The sequence below is a fragment of the Heloderma suspectum genome, chromosome 2 (assembly GCF_057233095.1).
Source record: "Heloderma suspectum isolate Gila_16-S chromosome 2, 16-S_ref, whole genome shotgun sequence".
Classification (NCBI taxonomy): domain Eukaryota; kingdom Metazoa; phylum Chordata; class Lepidosauria; order Squamata; family Helodermatidae; genus Heloderma; species Heloderma suspectum.
The window spans coordinates 99,048,279-99,074,788 of record NC_139459.1 but is presented as its reverse complement, the minus strand read 5'-3'; the positions used below and the strand labels follow the sequence as shown (position 1 = coordinate 99,074,788).

Here is a 26,510-nt window from a genome sequence, read left to right as displayed (position 1 = left end):
GGGATGCAAATGGCGGCTGCCATAGTTGCCACCATTTGTGTCCCTGTATTTTGCCATGATAGGCTACACAAATATTTACGTAGCCTATCACGGCAAAAAAAAAAACACACACAGCGGATGCCAATGGCTGCAGCTACAGCGGCCGCCATTTGCGTTCCCCTTTTTTTGCCATTTTAGCCTACGTAAATATTTACGTAGGCTATTATGGCAAAAAAAAAAAAAAAAGGAATGCAAATGGCGGCCGCCGTATCCGCCACCATTTGCATTCCCTTAGTTTAGCCGTGATAGGCTACGTAAATACTTACGTAGCCTATCACGGCTTCCGCAGGGATGCAAATGGCATCCCTGCGTTAACCGTGATATAGGCTACGTAAGTATTTACTTAGCCTATCATGGCTACATGGCAGAAGCGAAGGGCGGCCGCAGAAACAGCAGCCATTCGCAAATCAGCGCGGACAGCAGCAGGTAGGTGCTCCGTTCCGGGCCCATTTCGCGGGGGGGGGGGGGCCTTCATTCTGCCATGGATTTCGGGGGGCCAAATGCACTGGCATTAGGCCTCACCGAGATCCGTGGCGGAATTCCCTGACATCCCTATTTAATATTAATGGAGGGCGCAATCCTACTGGGATAGGCAGCCACCTCCAAACTCAAAGGCGACTGCCTATCCAATCCAGGGCAGGTGAAAGGCAGAGGGGATCGTTCCCTCCGTGCTTCAGCCACCCTGCATTTGTGGCTAGACAGCCGATTTCGGCTGTCTAGCCATGGGAAGGTGGAGTGGGGGAAGTGGCTGCTGGACAACACATAGGATGTGTCATTCCAGCATCTCCACATTCCCCGCCCTGAACACCCCCAGGAATGCTCCATTTTTGCTGGTCCATGCTCCTCTTTGGAGCACAGGGCCATTCAAAGCTGCCTGAGAGACAGCGCAGGAGGGGAGGAAGGTCAGTTCTCAGGGAACCAACCTCGGATCGTAGGCTCGGAGATTGGTTCCTGGAAACCGATGTATCCTATGGCCGTCTAGCCACTGACTAGCGGCGATAGGATTGCTCCCTAAATTAATATTAAGCCAACTGGGGTGCAAGTTGGAGATAGGAAATCAGGAGACAGGGAAATCTCTGGTTGGCCCCACATTTCCAGGACATACAAACAGTACAACAAAAACCAAGGTTTAGCTTTTCATATTGCAAAGCACATGCTGTATTCTTGTGGTTTGTTAAAGTTGAAAATGAATCATTCAGCTGCTCCTCAAAGACACTGTACTCTAAATTCATCTCTGCTCTTTCTACTGAAACATACTTCTGTTTCTGTTTGTTTATTATTCCACTAAAGTGAGTGCAGGGGTACAATTGCTAAGTGTGTGTGTTTAAATAAACTTGGGTTTTGCTGAAATGGAAAGATAAAGTTGTGGATGACAATGAATATTACATAAGCCCCAGGAGGCATGGAAAAAAGCAAAACAGCTCTTGTAAGTAAAATAATAAATTAGTTTTACTTTGGTACAAACAGAAGAGAACAAATCTTTATCATTTATCAAGGGCATACTGATCCTGAAAGGGAGTTTTTCAAAATTAGGAAGGTGGAAAATGTCATGTTTCTTCCTTGAACAATAAGAGTGCCCCAAAGGGTTTTTTCAGCATTGCTAAGCAAATTGGGAATGAGAACCTTTGGAAGGCCATAAACAAGGTTCTTACACATTATACGACAGAGTACAATTATACACTGCTATGATCACACTGATAAGCAACGAATGAAAGAGTGATGTTAAAATGTTAGCCTCCAGGCCTTGGGGGGGGGGGAGGCATGTATAAATAACTTTATGTATAACAGTCCAATTGATCTGAATGATGCTATTGTCAGAAATAACAGTATTTAAAAGAAATGAAAGGCCTGAGGGTACAGCAATAACTTGATACAATCTAAAGAAAAAATGTTGCCAGGGTTGCACACAGCAAACTCCTGAGAAATTAATTAAGCATGTCTAAGACACATTGTCCTGCAGAACTTTATTCAGTAGACCAGGACCAGTACATGAGTTAAGTAATTGCTTCATAAAAGAATAGTCTCATAGTTACATGGCTAATGGTTACGAATTCTGGGAGCTGTAGTTCAAAACATCTGGAACGTTCCCGACTGGGGAAGGCATCCGCTAAGGGTTGCCATAGACGCTTGGCTGTTCCTCCATAGCAAGGTTATCCTGTCTCCCATTCATTACAGTGAGAAGGAGTATTGTGCTACTGCTGCTGAACTGGGTCTAATTCAAGTTTACTGTCGAGGATAAAATCGCAGGCTTTATCACCTGGAAAAACCCCAACAGATACAGGAAGCTATCACATCTGAATGAGAAACGTCAGAATGTCCTGTAACTACCAAATAGAAGCCTTACTAAACCCTCTTAATAATTTCTTTAAAGTCTAAGGAATCAAAATGAAAAAGACTTTGCAACAACAAGACTGCAGAAAAGAACTGCAAACGAACATCGAACAGATTAAATTCGATGTACATTTCTACATTTAAATGCATATGGTACCTAAAAAGTAAAAGGATTTTTGAAAAGCTCCTTACCCAACACTCTGTTTCAGTGTTATTCAGTCCCCTATTTTTGAAAAAATGCAGTTCTAATTTTTAATGAGAATTTTAAGTTGATTAAAATTAATGGTGACTCCTTTCTCCTTGTATACCCTAAATATAATTGTAGGTGCAGTCCTACCATAGAAATAGACTGCAGCAAAATCAGAATGAAATAAAGATCCTACCTCTCTGACTTTCTCGATGGAAGTGGTGAAAATGTAGATGATCACAAGCCATTCTTGCACACTGGGTGTTGGTTTCATCTCCACCAAGACAGTATAAGTGAATAGCATGAGAAAAGCTAAATAGGCCATCTGAAGAATACACCATACATATTCCATATAAACAGACAGTTGCAAGAAAAAATAGAAACAAACAGTTTGCACAACACAATATTCCTTCCACCACCACCACTTATGTGAACTCTTCAGTGTGGGTATGCATGAGTAACAAAAGCAAGCGAGTCAGAAACTCATAGATGTTGAGTACAGCAACATCTGGCATTCAAGAGAGCAGAAAATTTTGCTTCCAAGACTGCAGGAGTTTTCATGGTTAAGACCCATGAGTTCCATGTTCACATATTACAGTTGTATGAAGAAGCCTGACTCCATGGAGGAGCTTGTGTGGGTGAGAAAGTATTGTGCGAATCAGCCCTATGAAGAAAGCTAAAGAATAAAGATTATGTAACTGAACATATTTTGTAGGACCACTCTTAGAAGCACCCAAGATGGCTACTCCTTGCTGTGTTCATTCTCCTCAGATGGGCAGACAGGAGAATTAGACCTGGTATTGAGGAGCAGAGGCAGTTTCCATCACCTGTTCACTTGTCTGCCCTCTCATCTTGGAGGCCGGGTGAGGATTGGGCCTGCTAGCTGCTACTGTTCACCACTCCTAGCTATCTGTTGGCTTGCCAAATGTCTGGTAAGTAAATGGATAGGAGGAGGAGCAACCACCACCAGCAACACCACAGGCAGCAATACTGAGGGGAGGCCACTGAAGACATCTTTCCAAGGGATCCCCCAAACCTGGAAACACTGATCTCTTGTGGAAGCCTATGACAGATAACAATATTTGGCCAGCCACTCAAGTCAACCAAACAACATCCAGGCACTGTGTCATTGAACAGACGCCTTATCTTATTAATGCAACATTCTCAAGCATCTGAAGTCAAATATTTGAATACCTTTCAGAACCACCTCTCCTGTTTTGAATACCACCTTTCCAAATTAGATCTTTAATTTAATCAAAAGAAGAACTGGCCACTAGAAAACTGAAAACAGATATTTAAAGAAATTTCTTAAAATGCTAACGTTAATTTCATTGGTTTCTCATGCTCTGCTAAAGTGGCTCCACTTCAGTGGTAAGTGGAGTGGATATGTTATCTATATTTTAATTAGCATATGAGTGAAAACATTTACAATATCAACAGTGACTGACCGTGTGAAACCAGAACTTGACAATTGGGGCGCTGTAGAATTCATAGACTTTCCTAGTCCGCGGAAGGCTTCCCTGCTCATTACTGATAGGAAAAGTCGGGCTTTCATCTTTTTTTTCAACTCCTTTCTCTAAATCATAATTGCCCTTTATAAAGAAATAAGATGTTCTTGTTAGCGGTCAGCCAGCTAGATAAACAAAATTCTATTATCCATCTTATGTAAATAAGCAAAAAGGAAGAGAAAACTGGAACAACAACTTGTTGGGACACACTGTGTTGTATAAAACAAAAGAAAAATTAATATTTTCCATTCACAAACTAAGAGGAGCTCATTATTTACAATAAACTATACAATGAGTTTAGCTTTCAAGCTTAAACGATAATTATAAAAGCTAATATTGAGATTAGTGTTCTAAGCTTGTAATCAGAAGGCCTTATTCAGTTCTAAGGTCTTTTAATTAGGAAAAGGAATTAAACACTAAGCCCTGAGTGATTCTTCAAGGTTTCTTTAAAAAATGGAAGACTGCAGACATGTCCAGAGTACCCAGGAATGGCAGCTAAGGCGCTGTAAGATGCTGTGGATGTCTTTCTCCGCAGGTGGAGAGGCAGGTCTGCCCTTGGAGTCTTCCTTGCTGTGGCAGAGGAAACTTCTGCTGTCATCCATCCTCCACTGTCAGTGCTCCGGTGGTGAGAGCAGGGGAAAGAGGGCATATTGGGTGTAGATCAAAAGAGGTCTTGGATCCATTGGATCCTGAGCCCACCAGTTCCACTGACACAGGTGAAAAGGGTGAAAAAAACACCATTTGTTGGGTACATAATTATAACCTCCCTTTAGTGTAGCACAGCAGTTGGAAAATGGCAGATATTCTCATCAAGCTGACTGTGTTAGCATGATGCTACAGAGGATATGCATTTTTCTGAACCCAAAATCCAAAGCAATTTTTTCTTCTAGCTTCCCATTCCAAGGGAAGGGCCAGTTGGGAAAGGGCTGTAGCTCAGTGATAGAGCACAAGCTTTGCATGCAAAAGGTCCCATATCCAGTACCTAGCATCTCCACGTAGGGCTGGGAAAGACCCGTTTCTGAAACCCTGGAGAGCTGCCGCCAGTCATTGTAGGCAATATTGAATTAGACAGATCAAGGGTCTGCCCTGGTATAAGGGAGATTCTTATGTTCCTAGTACTGGTACCTACAATGTCCATGGTGCTTCTGAGAATATTCTGTAGTAGAGATGTCCATAAGCAGTCAGATTAGCAGGATTTCAAGCTTACTTCTTACAAAAAGTTTCTAGATCTCATAGAAGTGTCAATCTTATATGCTAATAGTGAAATTCTGAGTGAAGATCCTTATGTAGTTAAAACAGCACCATCCACACACAAAATAAAATTATCAGCAAGCTTGGAGGAAACCCAAGATTTGCAGAAGCACAATAAATCTTTAGGAGAAAAATAACCTAAGGTGAAGAGGAAAGCCCGATGGGGGAGCTCCCCAAGCAGCCTAATGAGGACTGAACATGCTCAGTGGGCACGGGATACTGACTGACTCGCAAGGGGGGAATAGAATAGAGCACTGGAGGCAACCTGGTGCCCTCCAGTTGTTTTGGACTAGAACTTCCATAAGGCCCAACCAGTGTGGGATTGTGGGAGCTGTAGTGCAACGACATCTGGAGGGCGCCAGGTTGGCTACCCTCGGATAGAACCCTGCAAGAGGGCTACCAGTCTAAAACTGTGAGCAAGAGCACTCCATGCTGCAACATCTTGTTGCAGGCCCAACTTGCAATTTTGTAACGTCAAATGATATATATTAAAGATAAAGAAAGCTTTAGCCACATTTAACAGTATTGGAATCTCCAGCTTTGAGTTCTTCTGGTATACACAACAGTTCAAATAAAACATTTAGCAGTAAAAGCCCTGATATTGCCCACACTTAGTAAAATTACACCTGGTACCATACTAACCAAGGAAAGGTCATCTTTAACACTGGAGATGCTAGGATCGCCATAATACCACGTGAACTGATGGCACTCCTGTGATTGAGGCACATGCGACATCTCAGCCTTGCTTTTAAACTCCAGCATCAAGATGGTGGGAGGCAGAAGAATACTTAGAATCACCTAGAACAGCATGATGTGGTTACCAAAAATCGATTCAGTATAATTATTCCGCCTTCATGTAGTACTGATGATGCACTAGACAGCAGCAGCAACTGACGCCTCTGAAACCAGAAGGTGCTACGAGTCCCACCCTGCCGAGGCACACCTGCCATAATTTCCTGCTGTTTCACTACCCGAAGCTGCTGCAAACTGTTCCAGCCCAGCTCTGAAAAAGGAAGCCCCTCCTATTGGGGCCAAAGCAGAGGAGGCACCATTCTGCAATTTAGCATGAATGACATTTTAAAAGTAAGTAGCAGGCGCAGGAGGGCCAATCTGGTTTAGGACCATAGTTTGAGGATTACGGGGGACTTTAACCCTTTGCCTCTCATTATGATCTGGATTATGGGATCTGACACTTCTACCCCATGCCAGGGTCATGGTCTGGATCAGGCCCTCACACCTGGAATTGCCTTTTTAAAAGCCATTCATGCAATTCCTAATTGCATGGCTAAATTGACCTTACTTCAGCCTTACATAATGCCCAGCAGGGCTAGCTGGGGGCTTCTGGGAGCTGTAGTCCAATGTATCTGGAAGGCACCAGGTTGGGGAAGGCTCCCTTAAATGGTCAGAGGTGGAGTTCCTTTGTATACCAGGTGGTGCCACCATTTGCCTGGTGAAAAACAGCCAGGGAATTCTGCTTCACTCGTGCCCCAGTTCTAAGCTTCCCAGATGCTTTCAATACTGGCTGCTTTTGAAAACAGAATGTTGAACCAGATGGAGAGAAGTGACTTGCCCAAGACCACAAACTGGATACAAGGGAGAGGTGAGGCCCTAAGCCCCAAAGAAGCAAACCCCCTCCCCAACCATTTCCCCTTCTAAAAAAATACCACTCCTGGCCCAGTGTTTGCTGCAATGCCATGGTCTGCTGTGCTATGTGTTTCTCTTCCCCGTCTCCCTCCCCACAACTTCTGTGGTTTGCAGACAGAAGGAAAAACAAACAGCAGCAGCTTCACAAAGCTATGCTGCACATGCTACTAGTTCTTCAGACAGTGTAGATGTAACTCATGGTATTCACAGCCACAAGATGTGATAGCAGCCATTAGTCTGGAGTGGCAGTGAAGGAAGCCTCCTCAAGTGCTCTGGAGATACTCTAGGGAGCCATCTCAGATGCTTGCATAGTGTGTCCAGTGCAATCCAGTGGGTGGTGACATTATCCATTGGCCACTCCAGATGGCAGAGTACTTGGGGGAGGGTTGGACTCACCCCCTTCTTGGGGCTCCAAAAAGGCTTTTGCCTGAGCCAGCAACTGTACTAACTTCCTGGGATCTCCACTGGGGCAAAATTTAGGAATATCCCCACTCTTACGCTGGCTCCAGATGGAACTAGTCACTTAACTCCTCCACCACCAATCATGGCAGAACACACCCTCTACTACTGGCGAGGATCAGGGTGGCGCTCCCAAATCTTTTCACTCTGGGCCTGACTCAGCCAGTGCAGTGAACAGCTAGTTCTGTAATCCAGCTTTTTTTGAGGGCAGGATAGGTATCTAACTGCAAAGAATGTGTATATTTTTAATCTACATTATTTGCTATTACGGAAAAATTCTCGAAGGAGAATGCTATACCTTGTCAGGGGGATTCAGAACTTTAACTTCATGATTGATCTTATATAATTTTATACAGGTTTGTGTAATTTTATGTATTTCAACTAGAGATCCAGAATTTGAAGTTTATTCTATAGGATCTGGGTTTGTGTTAACTTTATGTAAATATGTTATCTGTCTACGGATGCTTATATCTTTTGTTAAATATTTTGTAACGGTCTGATGACTATATACAAATAAATCTGATCTGATCTTCTAGTACATTACACTAGCCCACCCACCCACTCTGCCATAAAATTACACACAGAGAATCAGTTCCTCTCCCTCTTCCCGCTGCTCCCCGCCCCCATGTTCTTTCTTAGGCTGACCATACGTACCATTTTAAATGGGACAGTACCGTTTTTTTCATATTTCCCGACCATCCCATCGTTTTAATATAAATATCAATTTTGTCCCGTTTTTAGTTTTTTGTAAAAAACTGAACGCATTTATCATAAGGCCCTATGCTAATCAATGCGTGCAGTAAAACTACTAGTGTGACGAAAGAGGAAGTTCCGTTGACTTTATCCAGTCAGGGCCAGGCTTCTTGAGCTAGCAATGATCAGACACCGCCCCCTGGCTTGTCTGCAGTGGGCGGTGAGGAATTCAAGAGGCAGTCGCTATGCCCCATTCAGCGTGTGGGAGCCAGGAGGGTGAGTCTTACTGTTATTTCTACCATCGTTCTGCCCACTGAGATTCTTTCTGCCCTACATTCAGTCTGATTCGGACTTTTCAAACTCATATTTCGGTTCAACAGGGTGTTAGCTATTTTTTTTATTACAGTGGAATATTACATAACCCCGTCCCGTTTTTGTCATCCCAATATCCCATTTTTGTCTCAAGGAAATATGGTTAGCCTATATGATGCACATTTAGTACTGGTTCTTCCTCCCCCATGCTCGTTTCTTATCTTCAAGTAGACGGGAGAGTCCAAAAGCCACTGACTGTATTTAGTGCTGCTTCCACTTTTTCTCTCTCAAATCTGTAAAAAAGATCATGATGGAAGATGGAACCAGCCCCAGCAAAACAGGCCCAGAGGAAGCCTGTTGCACACTATTGCTTGGGAAAGAAAACAGTTCTGAATTCATGTCTCCTTGCTACACACTAGGACAAGTGAGCAAAATGCAGTAGCCAATGATGACTTTGAAAGTGATTAGGATCCAATCAAATGTAAGAGTCTGTTAATCTGTGTTTGTTTTGGCAGAAAAGGAGCCAAGGTACTTCTGTGGGATTGTAAAGCAGAATTTTCTTTAATTGGCTACAAGAGCGTACAGTACATTGCCTTCCCCACAGCAGTCCTAGACATAAATGCTTTGGAAGAGATAATAAACTGCTTCATACTTGAGAAACAGGAAGGAGTGCCTTGTCAGAGCTCCAGGTATAGCTGATTTCTTGGGCCTCACCCTCACAACATCCCTTCTCCATATAATACTCACCCACTTGTTTGTTGTGTGGCAGAAGGATTACGTGGAGTTTCCATCCTCCCTTTTTCTTCTCATGACCAGAGATGACACAGTTTGTTACAAGAACCTGAGCTCCATAGAGCTGCTGTCTACCACTAGGGGCCAAACTATACATTCCACTAATTGCATTGGTTTAATTCAGCCTGCTGTTTCTCATTATTATTGTGTGAGCATGTGTGGTCCTGATCCAGATAGGGGCGTGGTGCTTCAGGAGAGGAGGGTTGGAATCAATTCAGACTTCTTTTTTAACACTGGGGGGGAGGATTATTTCAAGGAAAACTGAGTGGGGGGACACTTATTTATTTATTTCATTTCATTTCTATACCGCCCAATAGCTGAAGCTCTCTGGGCAGTTCACAAAAATTAAAACCAAACAGCACACAATAAAACAATATAAAATATATAGAACATTAAAACCACAATATAACAATACAACCACAACAAAACCTAGCAGCAGTGCAGGGATTTTAAATACACATTTAAAACAGCAAAGCTAAAAGTCTAGAAAGCTAAAATGCCTGGGAAAATAAGGTCTTCACCTCGCGCCGAAAGGAATACAATGTAGGTGCCAGGCGAACCTCACTAGGGAGCTCATTCCACAGCCGGGGTGCCACAGCAGAAAAAGTCCTCTTCCTAGTAGCCACCCAACTCACTTTCTTTGGCAAGGGCTCAGGGAGAAGGGCCACTGAGAATGATCTTAAGGTCTGGGCAGGCACACATGGGAGGAGGCGATCCTTCAGATAACCTGGCCCCAAGCCGTTAAGGGCTTTAAATGTTAATACCAGCACTTTGAATCAGGCCCAGAAATGGACTGGCAGCCAGCGCAACTGCAAAAGTACTGGTGTAATATGAGCTCGCTGGCCAGTCCCTGTTAATCTGTTAAGCTGCCCTATTTTGGACCAGCTGAAGTTTCTGGTCCGTTTTCAAAGGCAGCCCCATGTATAACACATTGCAGTAATCCAGATGAGAAGTTATCAGAGCATGGATAACTGTAGCTAGGCTATCTCTGTCCAGATAAGGGCATAGTTAGTATACTTAAACCAACTTAAACCCTCCTCTCCCAAAGCACCACGGTCCTGATTCAGATTGGGACTGCACACACTTAAATGAAAGTAAAGAAGAATAACAGGCTGAACTACACCAAAACGTTTGGAAGAATGCATCATTTGGCCCAAGCTCAACAGGCTTGTCACACAAGTTTTGATCATAATGAGCATCCTCAGCTAACAATCACAGATAGAGCTGAAAGCAGTTATGGGGAAAGTGCTGTAGCACTCACAGCAATTGCTGCTAGCTGTAGTGGATGAACCAGGGGAACATCTGTCCATGCATCAACATAGTCAACCTACTATGGGGAAAACAAAACGTATTTGTGCCCTAGGAAAATAGCGCATACTACACTAGCCTTCCCCAACCTGGTGCCCTCTGGAGGTTTTGGATTACAAATCCCCAAGCCCCAGCCAGCATGGCCAATGGTCAGGGATGATGGGGTATGTAGTCCAAAACATCTGGAGGGCACCAGGTTAGGAAAGGCTTCACTACACTCTGTGTGATCAAAGTTATGATGCCAACAAGCAGTGGAATAGTGATCAGTTTTGAAGTACAGGCAGTCATCACGACAGTCCCCATAGCGACACCCCCAAGGAGAGGCCAAAAATGCAGGCAGCTGTGATTATTTGTATCATCAAACCAGTTCTAGCAGTTTTCATCTCTACTGGGAGCAGGTCTTTTGTAAAGCTAATGGTTCTTAATTGTCCTTTCAAGACCAAGGCACTCCAAAATACTTCTCTTTACAACAAGGAACAAGATACTGTTGCTGAGAACATTCACTCTCTCCCAGCTACTGTGAGAACTGTAGCTAAGTCCAGAGGGAAAAGGGAAGTCTGAAGGGGTGGCAGACGATATCAGAGTCCTTGCTAATAAATAACTGCCAGCACTACATCACTGCTAGTCCTGGCTCCACTACACCACTGCTGACAAGGACTCCCATGCCATGCCTGATCTCCTGTTAGGAAGGACGTCTCAGTCAATAACAAAAAACCCACTGAACTGGAACGAGAGGCACCCTCATGCAGTCACACTGTAAGACAATCAAACAACCCAGCAGCACAAAGCCAAAGAAGTACCTTCTAACTATTTTGATGAAGGGCTACCAAAAGGATCTTTTACCTTAAACCAGGAGTTTTTCCGCATTTTCAGCCGTCCCATCCACATATCAGTCAACAGCATCTGTGTGCATGTGTGAGACACAAAGGGTCGCAAACCCACTGACACAGCCAGCTTCAGGCATGTTGAGTTACTCCAATTCTTCAGCTCATACGTCAGCAGCTTCATGGCCATCTGCTCATTTTGTCTGAATGCATTATCCAGGACATCTAGAGCAAGCTGCCCAAACTCACTACGACGGCAAAAGAAAATGGGGCGGGGGATGGAGAGCGAGATATTGCTATTTTAGAGTACTGACTGAGCAAACCTAACCACAGCAGGCAATATGACTTGTATAAAGATCTTGTCATATGAACAGCCTGATCCTAAACGTCGACTTCAATGGGAATTACTCCAAGTAAAGTGTGCTTAGGCGGGCAGCCATATACAACATTATCTTTTCCCTACTGTTTCCCATTCATGCTCATCACATTGAAAACTCTTCTGGTGATGCAAAAATTCTTCTCCTAATCACAGGCCCAGACCTTTCTATTTTGCTAGGATTCTTGTATGTGGTTGAACACTACAGTATCACCAGCAACCCATTTGTTTCTAGGACATTCATTTTGGTGGATTTGGGGCTCCATTGATATGGAACCTGCTGAACAGCTTGTGGTGCAATCCTATGCATGTCTGCTCATAGCTCTGCTATGTTCAGTGGGGCTTTCTCTCTCAGAAGTGTGTCTCAATTGCAGCCTAAAATATCTACCAGATTCTGTGAATTCCATCCGATTAAACGAATAGGAATTGTTGAGTGAGAGTGAAGGAAGAGGTGGATCTCAGGCTGGTGCTAGAAAGTAATATTTTATTTTATGAAGAATGGCCAATGCATTATGGATCTTACTCAAGGGCACTAAAACAAAAGATATTTAAATATGGATATCAAAAATATTGAATATAAATAATGTAATATTGCATAAATAACTCATAATATTCATTCATCAACATTTGTGCAAATTTATTTATTTATTTATTTATTTAATTTCTATACCGCCCAATAGCCGAAGCTCTCTACAACATTATATAATGTTGTAAGACACAAAGAATTCATATAAAAATATAAAATGTCTATGACAAAAATTCCACTGATTTTAGTGGGCTGTATTCATAAACTAGAGAGCATTTTAGATCCTTTTTGGAAATGTTTCATATTACTACAAAAGGTAGCATATGTCTTTTAAAAGAGCAGTTATGGTTAAAATCATTGCCTTTTCTTTCTGTGCCCTACAGATGAAAAGATGATAGATCTGAGTATCCTAGCAGTGGAAGTAGATGATCATATGAATAAGTTACCTGATAAAGTAGGAGTAATGAACTTCAGTAACTAAATTATTGAAACTACAACACTAAACATAGGAATCACACAGAAATTCAACATTAATTTGGCATAGTGGGTTCTCAGTGTCAAGTATGCTTTTCATCATATAATTTTATTTTCATTATAGTGGGGAAATGTAAGCCCTTTGGTTAATTTATATTTCAGATCAACCTGGTCCTTTAAAAAAAAAAATGCCTCCTTTTCTTGCAAAACCAAAGGCCATCCCTCAGCTCTTACCAGCCATAGTGTTATACAGTCTTAGTTGATGGAGAGAAAAATGTCTAACCATTCTAAGCACTGTAGATCTTTATTATCTGAAGTGAAGGGAGAACTCCTACTTTGAATACTTCTTCAATTCTTCTGATATATCGTCCTCCATGTTACTTTCCTTGGCTTCACGTGCCATGGCTCTGTAGAGTTTGCAAGCTACCACCGCTTTGACCATAGCTTCCTTTCCATGCTGCCAGAAGAACATGGCCATTTTCTGCCTTTTCATCAACACTGCCCAAACCAAGAGATCATTATATGGGTAAATAAAGCCAACTGACTCTTGGTCATCAGAGACAGTAAATTCATCTTTGAGCTTCTTCCTGGACTTATGAAGAACAGTTGATTTTTCCTGCAAGTTAATAAATGAAATCTAGGTAAGTTACTAGACATCTAGCAGTCTGATCCTATTATTTTTTTACTCCATTCAGCTCAAGTTTGTGTGCCTTGGGGCTATACGCCATAATCAAACAAAGGATCATAAAATCCATTAAAATGCCAACTGCAATGCACAGAGAATCACACATTCACAAAAGGAACTGTAAAACATATAAAACAATATTCACAAAACTCCCTAACTAACAAAATGTAATTATTAATGTCAACTTTTCTCTCTTGGTAGCTAGAGCAAGTTTTGCAGAGCAAATTAGTATTTGTCAACAAACTTTTCATGTGATAGACCAATATATCTGCCCCTATTAAAGTTGTAAAAAAAAAACCCCTCTGCTTTGGATTCTTCAAAACTGGGCACAGAAAGATGTAGTGACAGACATCATCTACATTGCTATTGCTACATATACAAAGAACATAAATCATAATGAATATTTGGATTCCACCCAGAAACAACCTCTGACAGCATTAACTGAAGTATAACTTAAGTACAAACCACCCTTAATAAGAATGCTCACAATTAAAACAAACAACATCCCAATGCATACCTACATATTTAAACTAGGCATACCATAGTACTAACTTGATGTTGGAGGCAAGTGACACATCAGACTGAATATATGTTTATTCAGGAATAAATCCCATAGAGTTCAATACATCTTACTTTCATATAAGTGTGCAAAAGAACCCCACATTGAACCTTTGTGGTCTCTGTTCCTGAAGATTCCTGTATTGCAAATGGTATTTCTGGTGGTGTTGACTTGATTTCATTGGGTCATAGAGTTAGGACGCTTTCCAGTGTTGAAGAACCTCTGCACCTTTCACAACTGGAAAATAGTCCTAAGATCCTTTGTACTGGCTGTGAGATCCACGGAACCAGGAACTCACGTAGCAAAAGGGGAACTCAGACTAAATGGTTTTGTCTTGTTGCAACCTCCACCTGAAATTGCAAGAGGAAGGGTGGAGAGGCCTGGCATGGAGTCTGGCCTACAGTACAGAGTTCATGGCCAGCACCATTATTCAAGCAACTTTGCTAAGATTAACAGCTTGGAAGATCTACCATGTCTTATTGGTGAGGAATAAAAAAGCTGTTTGCCTCTCTAAAGACATAAACTCTCCAGATACCATTCTCAAATGGGGGATTTCTGTGAAGAAAAGTGCTAGCTCTTGTTAAAAAAAAAAGGTCCACCATGGCAACTGGTGGAGAATGTATCATGGTGTCAGAATCAGACATGAATCCCCCTCTGAAAATGGTGAGCCACAAGGACCATCATGATTGTTGTGAGGACCCTGGACAGCTGAAGTAAGGAATTGTTGGTTCACTTAGAAAAACTAACAAAACCTATGATGACAAGGGCTGGTGAGGACAGGCCTTGAGTAAGATCTATTGAAGTCAGATGATCGCTGCTCTGAGTTGGCCAGGATAAAACAAAAAAGTCTCCATCTGAATTTCTTTTTCTTTAACAATTGCTTGCTGACTTTCTTCAGGTCCACAATGGGCCGAACACCCTTCTTGAGGAAAATGAAGGAGAAGGTCACTTGGCCCTTCTCTTGAAAAGGAACAACCTTCTATGACCAAAATCTAGAGAAGCTATTGAATGGCATGGGACATCCATACGTATTTCCTTGGATTGTGGGACATTGGAGAATGAAGAAACCTCTACCCTCAGGATTCTGGAAAATGCTATAAAGAATACACAACTGAAGTGGCATTGATGACCCATTGATCTGTAGTCATCCAGGGTCAGACTTTAGCAAATGCTTGAAGTCTTCCTCTGGCTCTCACCACACAGAATGAGTCATTGCCTCCAGGAGGAATATAGCCAACTGTACTTTCCAGGCTTTGTCTGATACAACCTTGACTCAAGCCCCGAAGAGAAAGTGTTTTACTTTAGCTTGGTTTGCACATAATGAGAAGCCACTTTGGGTAAATTTCCCCATGGGGTTTCTCGCTGCAGTGGCCCCAGCCATTTCAAATATTCAAATTGCAGCAGGGGCATGCCGTAGCTTGTTGTTACATGCGAACCTGATGAGGGTGGGTTGTTGGGGTGGTTAACAAGCCACTTGCAACCCTAAAACAGCCCACGGGTTCTGGGTGGCTTGTCAACCAGCCCAACAACCCACCCTTGCTGGGTTCACACATAATGACAACCTATGGCATGCCCCTACTGGGTCTTGAATAATCAAAATGGCAGCCGCCACGGGAACAAGAAGCCCCGCGGGAAAATTCACCCATGGTGGCTTCTCATTACATGACTGAGTCAGCCTCCCTCACATGCACAAAGTCTCTGGGTGATGAAACAGGATTTTTCCATCAAGTGCTCTTCTAACTAACTGAATGAGCAAACAAAGAATCTGGGTACTTTGTATGGCTGTGCTGTTCTGATAAACTGGGAATGCAAGGTGTTCTCAGCAGATCCACTTCTGCTCTCCATCTGATTATGCTGATTAAGAGAGAGGTTCTGTGCCAAGCTGGAAACAATGCCCTGGTTCCAAAGATGCCAGGAAACATGAAACAAAGAGAAAGAAAGAAAAATAGAGCTGGGTCATCATTATAATCTGATCATGACAATCTTCACCAAAACGTTCTCACACTCAGAGGTTCATAATTATATTTTCTTAAAGAGTTAAAGAATAAGGACCAAAACAATATATGATGTGTCTGTTTATATCCATTAGAGATATAGACTGGGCCAGGGGGCGGGGGCGATGGGTTTGTGAAGGGATGCAAAGGCCTGGAAATAGGGTTAGTTTTCCCCCAGTCCTTCTTATCCCTATCCCTAACTTTTGTTTGTTTTATAAAATGCAGTTGCAGAGGCTGCAAATGAAAAAAGACCAGTATGTTAGGGGAGGGTGGTGACTCTTACTGTGCACTCATAATTGTCTACAACTCATGGTTGTTTACAGGTGAAAGAAAATGCTTTTTTTACTTGAGCATTTGTGCTAATAAATCATAGCTCTTCCACTGTAAGCTACAAGCAGAACTGCAATTGACTTTCCACACTATCAGGGAATATTGTGTGCATTTTGTGTCTCTAAAGCCCACTATGTTACATTCACACTAGTGTCCTTAGTGCTACCCTTCCATCTTTAAGGGACACGGTTTTGACGTAAGTAGCGACTTAGTGGGCAGGTGAGCCTACCACAGCTCAGCACACATTCACCGTATCCTTTGCTGTGGGCACCATTGTTATCATCTATTTATTTAATTTATTTGATTTTTTGTAGTGCTACAATGCAAACTATTCCAATATATAAACCTATAAAATGTGCTGTGTGTGTGTGTGTGTGCATACACGTGCGTGCAAGCATGTGTTTACACACACACACACACATATATATATATATATATATATATATATATTTAAGTGATGTGGGGGACACACACACTTCCCAGTCACCATCATTTTAGCAAAGTGGTTAGTGGCAATGACAGGGGAAAATAACATGGTTTAACAAAAAAAAAAAGCATTATAAGATATTGTGCTATACCCCAACAAGGTTCTAATACATTTTCTTTCAAGTAGCATTATAGGGATACAATGGTATACCCCTATAATGCTGATTTAAACAAAAATCATTAAAAAAAAAAAGACCTTTCTGATCACCACTATTAACTACCTCTCTAAAATAGTGGTGAACAGAAAGGGGATTTTCCCCCACCCTACCCCATCATTTTAAATATATATATATATATATATATATATATCTTACATTACAACAATATTGAATATAGCACTATAATACTGTTTCATATATGTGGTATCTTGCTATTACTCAAAAAAGTTTTAATGGAAACGTGTTTTAGGTTATCTTATTTTTTTTAAAAGTGGATGGTAAATACAGCACCTACCACAAAGGTTCGACTGAATGGGGGCTGACCTAGGAAAGGTTCACCTGCCTGATAGGTAACTGTCCATGTCACAACAACACCTCTTTTAAAAAACAGAAGAGCAGTGCTAAGGGCATCTACACTTGTGGAGACTGCATTACTCTTCCATCCTCCTCAAAAAAGTCAGACTTTTTTCAGTGAGAAAAAAGACTGACACAGCACTGAGAAGGCGCAGGATGACTACAAATGGATGACAATGTTATGTGGACCCCCTGTAAAACATGAGTGAACCATCTGGAAGCAGCCTGAATGTGGGATTGTAGTTGTTATATTCCAGTTCTGTTTGGACCCATCTCAGCCCCAAATTGTCATTATACATTTATGCTAGGCCATTTCCCCTAAACTACATTTCTGCATGTTCTCTCTGGCAGAAACAGCTGTGACCCTTCCATTGAGTGTACCTTGCGTTTCCTGTAAAGGCTGTTGTACAGAACTCGGAAGTGCTTTCTTGTGTAGCTACTCTGATAAGCTCCACCAATCAAGTATTCTATTACCAGCCCAATGTCAATCAGGGAAATTGTATAGTCCACTGGAAGGGTACTCTATAACACAAATATTAGACATTTTATAAAGCAATACATTTTTAGCATATTTACATTGCTTTAGAGTTTCTGAACTGCTTCACACTTTTCAGGGATCCTTGCAACATCCCTATAAGATAACTCAGTGTTATATCCCCATTGGGGATTGAAATCAAGAGACAGTGGCTTATTCAAGGCCAATTAGCATGTTCCTGGCTACAGTGATATTTGAACCAGGACTTAATAACATACTTTTAACAACATTTCCTATGGTCAGGGCGCTTGAACATGTGAGCCAAGCCTCCCTAAGAGGTGTGATTATTTGTAAGAGAGATGCAAACCTTGTTCTAGCTCTACAGTAGTTGCACATGCCAGAATGTGGAGCTTGTCAAACGACTGACCTGGTTTGCATGAATGCAGCGTGGTTAACAAGCCACAGTGGCTTGTTAACCCTGCCACACGTGTCAGGTGCATCCCAGCTGCATTTCTCTAACTACCCTCACTGGCACGGCTTGCCATGTCATCCAAACCCAAATGGCATGGCTTGTTTGGAGGAGGAGCAACCCTTAAATGACTCATGGGTTCTTGTTGGGTTATTTGAGGGTTGCTGCCCTCCCCCAAACAAGCATGCATGGTGGGGAGAATAAGCCACAGTGGCTTGTTAAACATACCACAATCACACAAACTGGCCCAATAGCTCTCAGCGCATTGTGGGAATCACCGAGATGAGGAAAATGGGGGAAAGCAGAGTTGCACAAGTCTTCAGTGGCCTTAAGGACAACTGTGGCCTTGTGTGGCCTTGTTCTTTCCCTTTCCTTCTGATCTTTGAGCTCCAGCACATAGCACAGGAGTGGGCAACACGTGGCAGAACGGCACGCGTGTGGTCACCCATGGCTATTTTTGCTCCCGCTGCCATATTTGCTGCTATGGTGTTGGCAAACCCCCCCACCGCAGCAATTTTCCTTGGAAACAAAGCACAAGCCTTGTCTGCAAGCAGAATCACCCTTCTGGAAGCCTCCTGGGAGTGTGATTCTGCTTGCAGACAAGGTGTGCGCTACTTTTTTTGCTGCCAGTGCTGCAGCAGGAAATTCAGCAACAACTTCAGCACTGACAGCAATTGGGTGGTAGTGTGGAAATGGAGTGCAGCCCCTGGGTGATTTGGGGGGGGCATTGTGTCCCCCAGACTCCCAGAAGTTCCCACTCCTGATCTATAACAAAAGTGAGTGCCATTGTTTAACCTACCTTTATTTTATTTAGTTATTGTTAGGGTGGTCCAAATAATTTTAGCATTAACGTAGGGACAAAAATTGCTGGGATTTAGGTTACCTGTTTCACATCACAGATGAGATGATGCAGAAGAAGATTTGTTGGCCCTTGCTTCTGAAATTTTAAAAGAAAGGATAGTGAATGAAATAAATACAAGGAAGGAAGAAAATAAAGAATTTTTCACTATATATGAATGGAAGATTCAGGAAAATCACAACAGCTTCCTTGGGCAGTTTGTGTGTGTGTGTGTAGATTTATCCTTCCCAGCAAGTATATATTTCCATATAAAGTTCTGGTTGAAGACTTGGGCTGAAGATGTAATAAAAAAGAGCAAGCTCACAGCACGTTCTTCAGCTGTACTTCCTGCCCACCTTCATAACAAAACTGTCAGCTGTATGTCACCTAGCTAAACACTAGTAAAGAACCATAATGCTTGCACTTCCCTCCTTGCTCCTGCTTCATAAACCTCCTGCCCACTACTGCCTTCTTTTTAATTTCGGTGGAGACTGTATGAATTTGGGTACTTGTGCAAGTGTAAATCCCCCATTTTTCATTCCTACTGTCTTCTCTTGCATTCCTCCCTCATAGATCTTAACGCACTTTTTGGGATGAGGTGGACAACATCCACAAAAGCTAAGGATACATTTGTTAGTCTTTAAGGGGCCACAACACTCTTCATTGTTTTGGGGCCTAAGTGAAGCTGTCCTTTACAATTTTTATGAGCCTTCAACTGGAAGATGAAATCTGTTGCAATTTTCTCTGTCACGTGTTAACGCTGGGGAAATGCAAGGACATAACGAACAAACCACTTTAGATAGCGTCATTAGGACAAAACTGAAGGACTAAGGCACTGATTTTGTTTTATTACAGTGGTGTTGCTTTAAATACCACACATGTAAACTGGGTGAAATCTCCAAGCTCTGCTCTGGAGTAAGTTTCCATCTTATTTCCATCTGGATCCTGCCAAACTCTCAGAATGTGTACTGGCAACCATTTTGGATTCTAGATGTCCCAGTTCTATGAAGGGCTTAACAGAAAAGCATGTTTTCTTCAGAAAAGATTCTGAAGGCTGCATGTGATGACAAAGCCACTGCAAATGATCTCAAATAAGAACATTTTATGCTCTCTTAATAGTGAATTTGATCTCCAAGACAAAAGTAATGAGGAATTTTCTATGTCTATATCCACAGTACTGCTCAATTTGGCCTCAAGTGACTTTTTCTACCTACAACACCACCTAAAGTTAATTTCCAGCTTTGCTAATATCAAGACTACCATATTTCTCTTTACTACTGCCTAACAAGGAACCCCGTGTACTTCTCTTAAGGCTGGAGGCAGACATGGATAACAGCTGGACTTTATGTTTCCAAAAATGTGTGACAGCCTTAGCTTCTTTAGCCCCAGAACTGAGACCTGCAGCATCAAGTAGAGACTAATCCAATAAACTCTAAAATTTCCGAGTCTAGTTGCATATCTTATGCCCACAACAGGGGCTTGGCAACTTGTGGGGCTCTTGATGTTTTGGCCTAAAACTCCCATCAGCCTTAGCTGGCATAGCCAATGGTGAGGAATTATGGGAACTGTAGGCAAAAACATCTGGAGGGCCACAAGTTGCCCACCCCTGGGCTACAACACTAAGCCAATGTTTTTGTACTTTTTTGTTTTTTCTCCCCTCTTCCCTCTACCTCCTGCTTTACGTAACATCCAGACTGACGAAGGCTTTCTTCACACAGAGCTTTTATCCTGCAATTGAGATTGCTCCTTCATGGAGGTTTGCGGGCTCATCACATGACGTTGCGACCCGTCTGCACTAAATGCCCTTTGTTCCATTTTTAAATAGATCACTGATAATGAGCTATCAAATTACCCCCTTGTGTTCTGCTTGAGTTCCCTCTGTGAAAAGAGGAAAAGCAGCAAGATGAGGAGTGAGATCAATGAAAGATAATGGAAGACTCAGATATGGGGAGGAGGAGGGGGAAAGGGAAGCAGGTGAAAAAGGGAGTCATTGTGATTCTGCATTTAAAATGGAAGCAGAAAGTCCTGTGTAGAAATGCCCAAAGAGTTCTAGAGAACTTGAAAACTTGCTTACTATTTTGTGCCATTTTGGTTGGTCCTAATTAATATTGCCCAACTGTGGATTTTGGAAATTTTCTGCTGGACCAGTGCAGTTACCTTTGCTTTTTATGATGTCTCTATATAGTTAATTTAACCTACCCATCCATGCATCTACAGATCTAAAGGGATGAAGTATCCGTGATTCACAAGTTTGCAGGAGCATCTGTACGTATCCTGGGTGTGCATCTACATGACAGACACTTACCGAGATCTATGGTCAGGATTTAAAGAACTGCACAACTAGTTGTGTGTGCCCAAGGAGTCTTCAGCTTTGTGTGTCTTGAACAGCAGCCCTCCTCCTTCCATTCTGTATGGGAAAAGACTTTTGAAATTGAAGGGAGTTGTAAAAAGCAGTCTGTGATACTGCATTGGGATGGGGTCTGCTGTTCAAAGAAAAAAATGCCAAAAGTCCAACTGGGCATGCCTAAAATAGCTCTTTGGATTCCAGGCTATAGATCCAAACAGCCATGTAAAATACAGAATATTGAGTACAATTTACCTGTTGCTAAATTGGAACTAACCCTCAATATCAACAGAGAAGACGCATATTTAAGCAAAATGTATTTCATATTGGGTGGTTCATGCACTCACAGTATTGTACAGTCCTTCCAGTCGGGATATGGTAAGAAAACGGTGCAGATTCACTCCATGTTCTATTAGCAACTTGACAAATTCTACGCGATCCATTACCAAAGCATCCAGCATTGCTTGTTCCAAGGAGCCAACCTTCAAGCATTGGTGGGGAATGCAAAGGAAATCAGGGATTGGGGTGGGGAGAGGATTGATTATTAATTTTATATTTTAAAAGAGATATTTCATCTCAATGCTGCACTCTGATATAAGATGCTTCTTAGGCAGGATAAGACATGTAACAGATTACAGAGAGCAGAAGGGTAAACATTCACTCACAGAACATGGAAACTAAATGTTAAAATTACCTTCCAGTGTTGTCCATAAACCAATATATGCTTCTTTGCAATGTCCAATCTGTTCCAGGCCAGTGCCAGATTTAGCTGATCTGGAGCAGACATATTTGTCCCTATGAACAAGCAAAGCATCTGTTAGATGTTAAAGATGCACTGTTTTTTGCTTCTGTTTCATAAGAAGTTCTTACGAATTGATATGCATTTGGAGGAGGGTGCAGAAAGGATGATGTGCAAGTACCTTTTAAGAGTGCAGTCAGGATTGCCATGTCGATGTCCTGAAGCTCCTCTGATTCTGCATCAAATATGGTTATCTGTCAAAATGGTAAAACATGTTATGGATGGATGGAAGGAAGGAAGGAAGGAAGGAAGGAAGGAAGGAAGGAAAAGGAAGGAAGGAAGGAAGGAAGGAAGGAAGGAAGGAAGGAAGGAAGGAAACCATTTGACAATTCAGGGCTACTGTGTGTGGCAGGGGGAAGATTGACAGGAAATAACTGAATTAATAATATGCTAGAAGATTACTAAAAACCTGAAAATTGTGGTTTAACAATTAAAAGTAGGGAAATAAGTTTATTTTTACATGAATAAGACCAGTAAGACTTAATCAAAGGTGGGGTATCAAAGAGATAGCTGTGGCATGGAGGTTGAACGGATGGGGCGGCCAGGAAAGTGTGCCCCATTTACACTTTTCTGGGTGCAATGTCTGGGTGCACTTTTCTAAGCATGAGCAATAGGAGCTCTTGCCACCCTTTGAGGACACTGCATATGACTGAAATGTGTACGCAGGGGAGAAGAGTTACTCAGGGCTGAAGCAGACGTTACTTTAAGAATAATTAAACATTACTTTAATTCAATTTAATAATGCCAATTCAATTTAATAATTCAATAGTAATAAAGATTACTATTTTGCACTAAAAATTGCAGTTATGTGTGTGTGTGTGTGTGATCTGGATCAGGCCCATAGTGTGTGAGAAGGGTTAAAGCCTCCCTACACCCATGCTAGGGTCCTGATCTGGATCAGGCCCCCAGCACTGACTCTAGAATAAAATTGACAAAGGACATAGCTACTACCCACGTCTTTAAAGTAATTACCCAGTTTGCATGATCGAAACAAACCATCATGGCTTAAACGAGCCACGTCTTGTGCCAGGCACAATTTGCACAATCACTGCCTGGCTGCAGCTTATCAAACCACCCTACAACCCTACAACCAGCCATAGGTTGATGGTTTGTTATATTAAATTAATACATTTAATTATTAATTTAATAATTAATAACCATTAAATACATTTAATAAAATTAGATAAAATAACAAATCTGTAATACAAAGTGTAAAAAGTAATTATAAAAATTTTATTATATGACAACCCATATAATGGTAGTCCATCCTAATCTTCCACTTTGTAAGTTCTCTTAAACCCATTTGCTTTTTTATTGATTTTGGTTTAAGATAAGACCTTTATTAATATTTATTGGCTTGCTAACCACCCCAACAAGCCACCCTTGCTGGGTATGGATGACATGAGAACCTGTGCCCAGTGTAGGTAATTATGCAAATAAGCATAATCAACTGGTGCGAGACTGGCACACGCAAGAGTAGCAAACAAGCCACTGTACCTTCTTAACATCCCTGTGATTGTGTGAATAGGGCCACTGACTGGCAGCACAGGGAATGGTTGTTAGTAGTAACTATTGACAAGTGAAAGCCCTAAAATTGGGAGCTTTCCTACATGAGGCCAATAATTGGCTGTTAATCTGTTGTATATACTTTTGGTATTAGTGCATGTAGTGCATGGCTCTCAAACAGAATTGAGAGCCATGCACTACACAAAGAGGGTTTCCTTTCGTGCTTTTCTATTACATAACGTGTAGTTGGCACTGAAGTATAGCAGAATAGCAGAAATACACAAGAGGAAATTACGCTTTCTTTCACTTTCATAATTAAATGCCGCATTTTCCCTGCTCTTAAAAAAACCTCACCTAAAGTGCTGGTTAGACACAGAAGTGAAAGTGGGTCTAAAGAACCCATAAACAACAATGAGTAGGGAACAGTGAGTGCATGAGAAATGCTTCATATGGAAAAGCCCAGAGGATCAGCAAGAAAGGTAGGATTCTGACGGAGTAGTATAGCAAAATCAGAAAAGGAAAGGAGCTCCTGAAACTGAAATTAGCTCCATTCTCAGCTCAAGAGCAAGAGAAACTCCTAGATAAGGTTTTCTATTGAGCATGAGGTTGAGAGAAGCCATTAGAGGAGCCTCAGAGGGAGGAGCTCCCCCAAGCTCGCCCAGCCTTAAAGCAGGGAAAGTATTTGCCTACGCCAGTATCTTAACTTCCACAAGTCATACTGAAGAATGGTTTGTATCTTGGGGACAAGACGGCAAGCTCTAGGCCACACCCATCTTGAAATAAGTTACTTCTCTCCTATTCCTACCCCACCCCCTGCATCTGCCCTTTGAACGTTTTCTCCAGATGGGATCAAAATCTTCGTGACTTAATGTACTAGTCAATAACTTATAAGCAACCGGCTAGTAATTCCTGTAACAACAGTTTTTATCAAGCCTTTCCAGGAACAAGGAGGTGAAAGTTTATCATACTCAAGAGTGGCCTTGCACATTATAACATGCAGCAGTTAATGGGCAGATGACTGAACTGCATTTGCCATTCTAATTCCTGCTGCATGCTCCTGCCACAAAATGTCCTCATGCTTCCTTCAAATTATGCAGTTGTCACATTACTACTGAGCAAGGGTTATTATGGATAAGACTTATCGACTACTGTAATCACTACTTTCAAGATGATAATTTTAGTGGAACAACGTCTGAACCTAAGTAAAAATGCAGTGGCACTGTAGAGATAGAGATTCCATGAATTCATTGTACTTACTGAATCCCTGTGTTCCATACACTCCATTAAAATTTTAAATAGGTGATGGGACTGTTTCTGTCCAAAACTGAAGGTGTTCTGAATCATTAATAATATCTCTTCCCTAAGCTGAGGGCTCAAATTCCTGAGAGAGAAACATATGTACAAAAAGATAATATGACATCATTAGATACTTATTGCCAATTACCTTAATATTGTAAATATTTTTCAATGAATGAGTAACACACAAAGCAAAGCCTCCCTGCCCCTTTCAGTTGTACTGCTTGTACCACTATAGCATCACCTGTAAACAACCAAAGTCAAGCTTCATCCACAAAAACAATGAAGGATGCAATCTTGGGATCATTACACATACGTAGATCCCATTTAAATTAATGCAACTTTATAGGAATTCATCCCATATAACACTAAACCAACTACTATACAATAGCAATTGGTAACTAGATTGGCTGGAGGCCTAATTACTTGCTAGTAGCTACTGTTGACATATGCATGCTGTTTTTCATTGGCAAATTGGAAACAAGCTGGGTAGGGTATGCAATCAGTGCAGCCTCTTTGGGTTTCTTGAAGCTTCCCCTTCCTTCTGAACTCAAGAGCCTGGAGCAACTCTCCTGTGAGGAAAGGTTACAATGTCTGGGACCCTTTAGCTTAGGTAAAAGTGGAATGCAGGCGGACATGAGATAGCTGTACAAAATTATACCTGGTGTAGAGAAAGTGGATAGGGAGACGTTTTCTCTCTCTCTCTCTCCCTCCCCCCCCCCCCCGCCATCCCCTGAAGCTGAATGGTGGAAGATTCAGAACATACAAAAGGAAGTCCTTCTCCACACAGCACATAGCAAAACTATGGAATTCAATATAGTGATGGCCACCAACTTGGACGGCTTTAAAGGGGGATTAGATAAATTCATGGAGGATAAGGCTAGCAATGGCTACTAGACATGGTAGGTATATATTACCTCTATATAGTATCAGGGGGAATATGCCTTTCAATCCAGGTTGCTGGGGAACATGAGCTGGAGGGTGCTGTTACATTCATGTCCTATTTAGGGGCTTCCCACAGACAGCTGGTCAGCTGCTGTGTGAACAGAATGCTGCACCAGATAGACCTTTGGAGCATTTATCCCACATCCTTTCCCAGGCTTCCAGATTCTTTGTGAAATTAAGATCAATCAGCTCTTTTACATGTGCCTTTTTCTGGGATTTTTTTCTCTCTGCTCTTCTATATGTTCATTATACAACCACTAGATGGCATTGTGATATAGCGGAACTTCACTTTTATATGCAGCTTCTATGGCGGGATGAGAGAAAATACTAAACTTTCCTCGTTATGAAAAAAACAGCGATAATGGTTGCAAAGAGTGGGACATGCCATGGAGGATGACAGTGTATTCTAAAGGATCCACAAACTATTGTGAATGAGCAATCATGGGTGCCGAAGAATTGATGCTTTCGAACTGTGGTGCTGGAGAAGACTCTTACGAGTCCCCTGGACTGCAAGGAGGTCAAATCAGTCCATCCTAAAGGAAATCAAC

The 26,510-nt window shown here is 41.9% G+C and overlaps 1 protein-coding gene across 1 annotated transcript in view; it reads right to left on the bottom strand.

Moving 5' to 3' along the window:
* The window catches only part of TRPM6 (transient receptor potential cation channel subfamily M member 6), a 119,789-nt gene that overhangs the window by 60,466 nt on the left and 32,813 nt on the right, over positions 1 to 26,510 (bottom strand). The window contains exons 9-20 of the mRNA XM_084829662.1: positions 24,979 to 25,102; positions 22,337 to 22,409; positions 22,111 to 22,211; positions 21,764 to 21,898; positions 19,118 to 19,171; positions 17,672 to 17,812; positions 15,742 to 15,864; positions 13,060 to 13,340; positions 11,368 to 11,596; positions 5,959 to 6,114; positions 4,006 to 4,149; positions 2,754 to 2,882 (exon numbers count right to left, since the gene is read on the bottom strand). Coding sequence (XP_084685788.1) covers positions 2,754 to 2,882; positions 4,006 to 4,149; positions 5,959 to 6,114; positions 11,368 to 11,596; positions 13,060 to 13,340; positions 15,742 to 15,864; positions 17,672 to 17,812; positions 19,118 to 19,171; positions 21,764 to 21,898; positions 22,111 to 22,211; positions 22,337 to 22,409; positions 24,979 to 25,102 — 1,690 coding nt within the window. The remainder of the gene's footprint in view (positions 1 to 2,753; positions 2,883 to 4,005; positions 4,150 to 5,958; positions 6,115 to 11,367; positions 11,597 to 13,059; positions 13,341 to 15,741; positions 15,865 to 17,671; positions 17,813 to 19,117; positions 19,172 to 21,763; positions 21,899 to 22,110; positions 22,212 to 22,336; positions 22,410 to 24,978; positions 25,103 to 26,510) is intronic.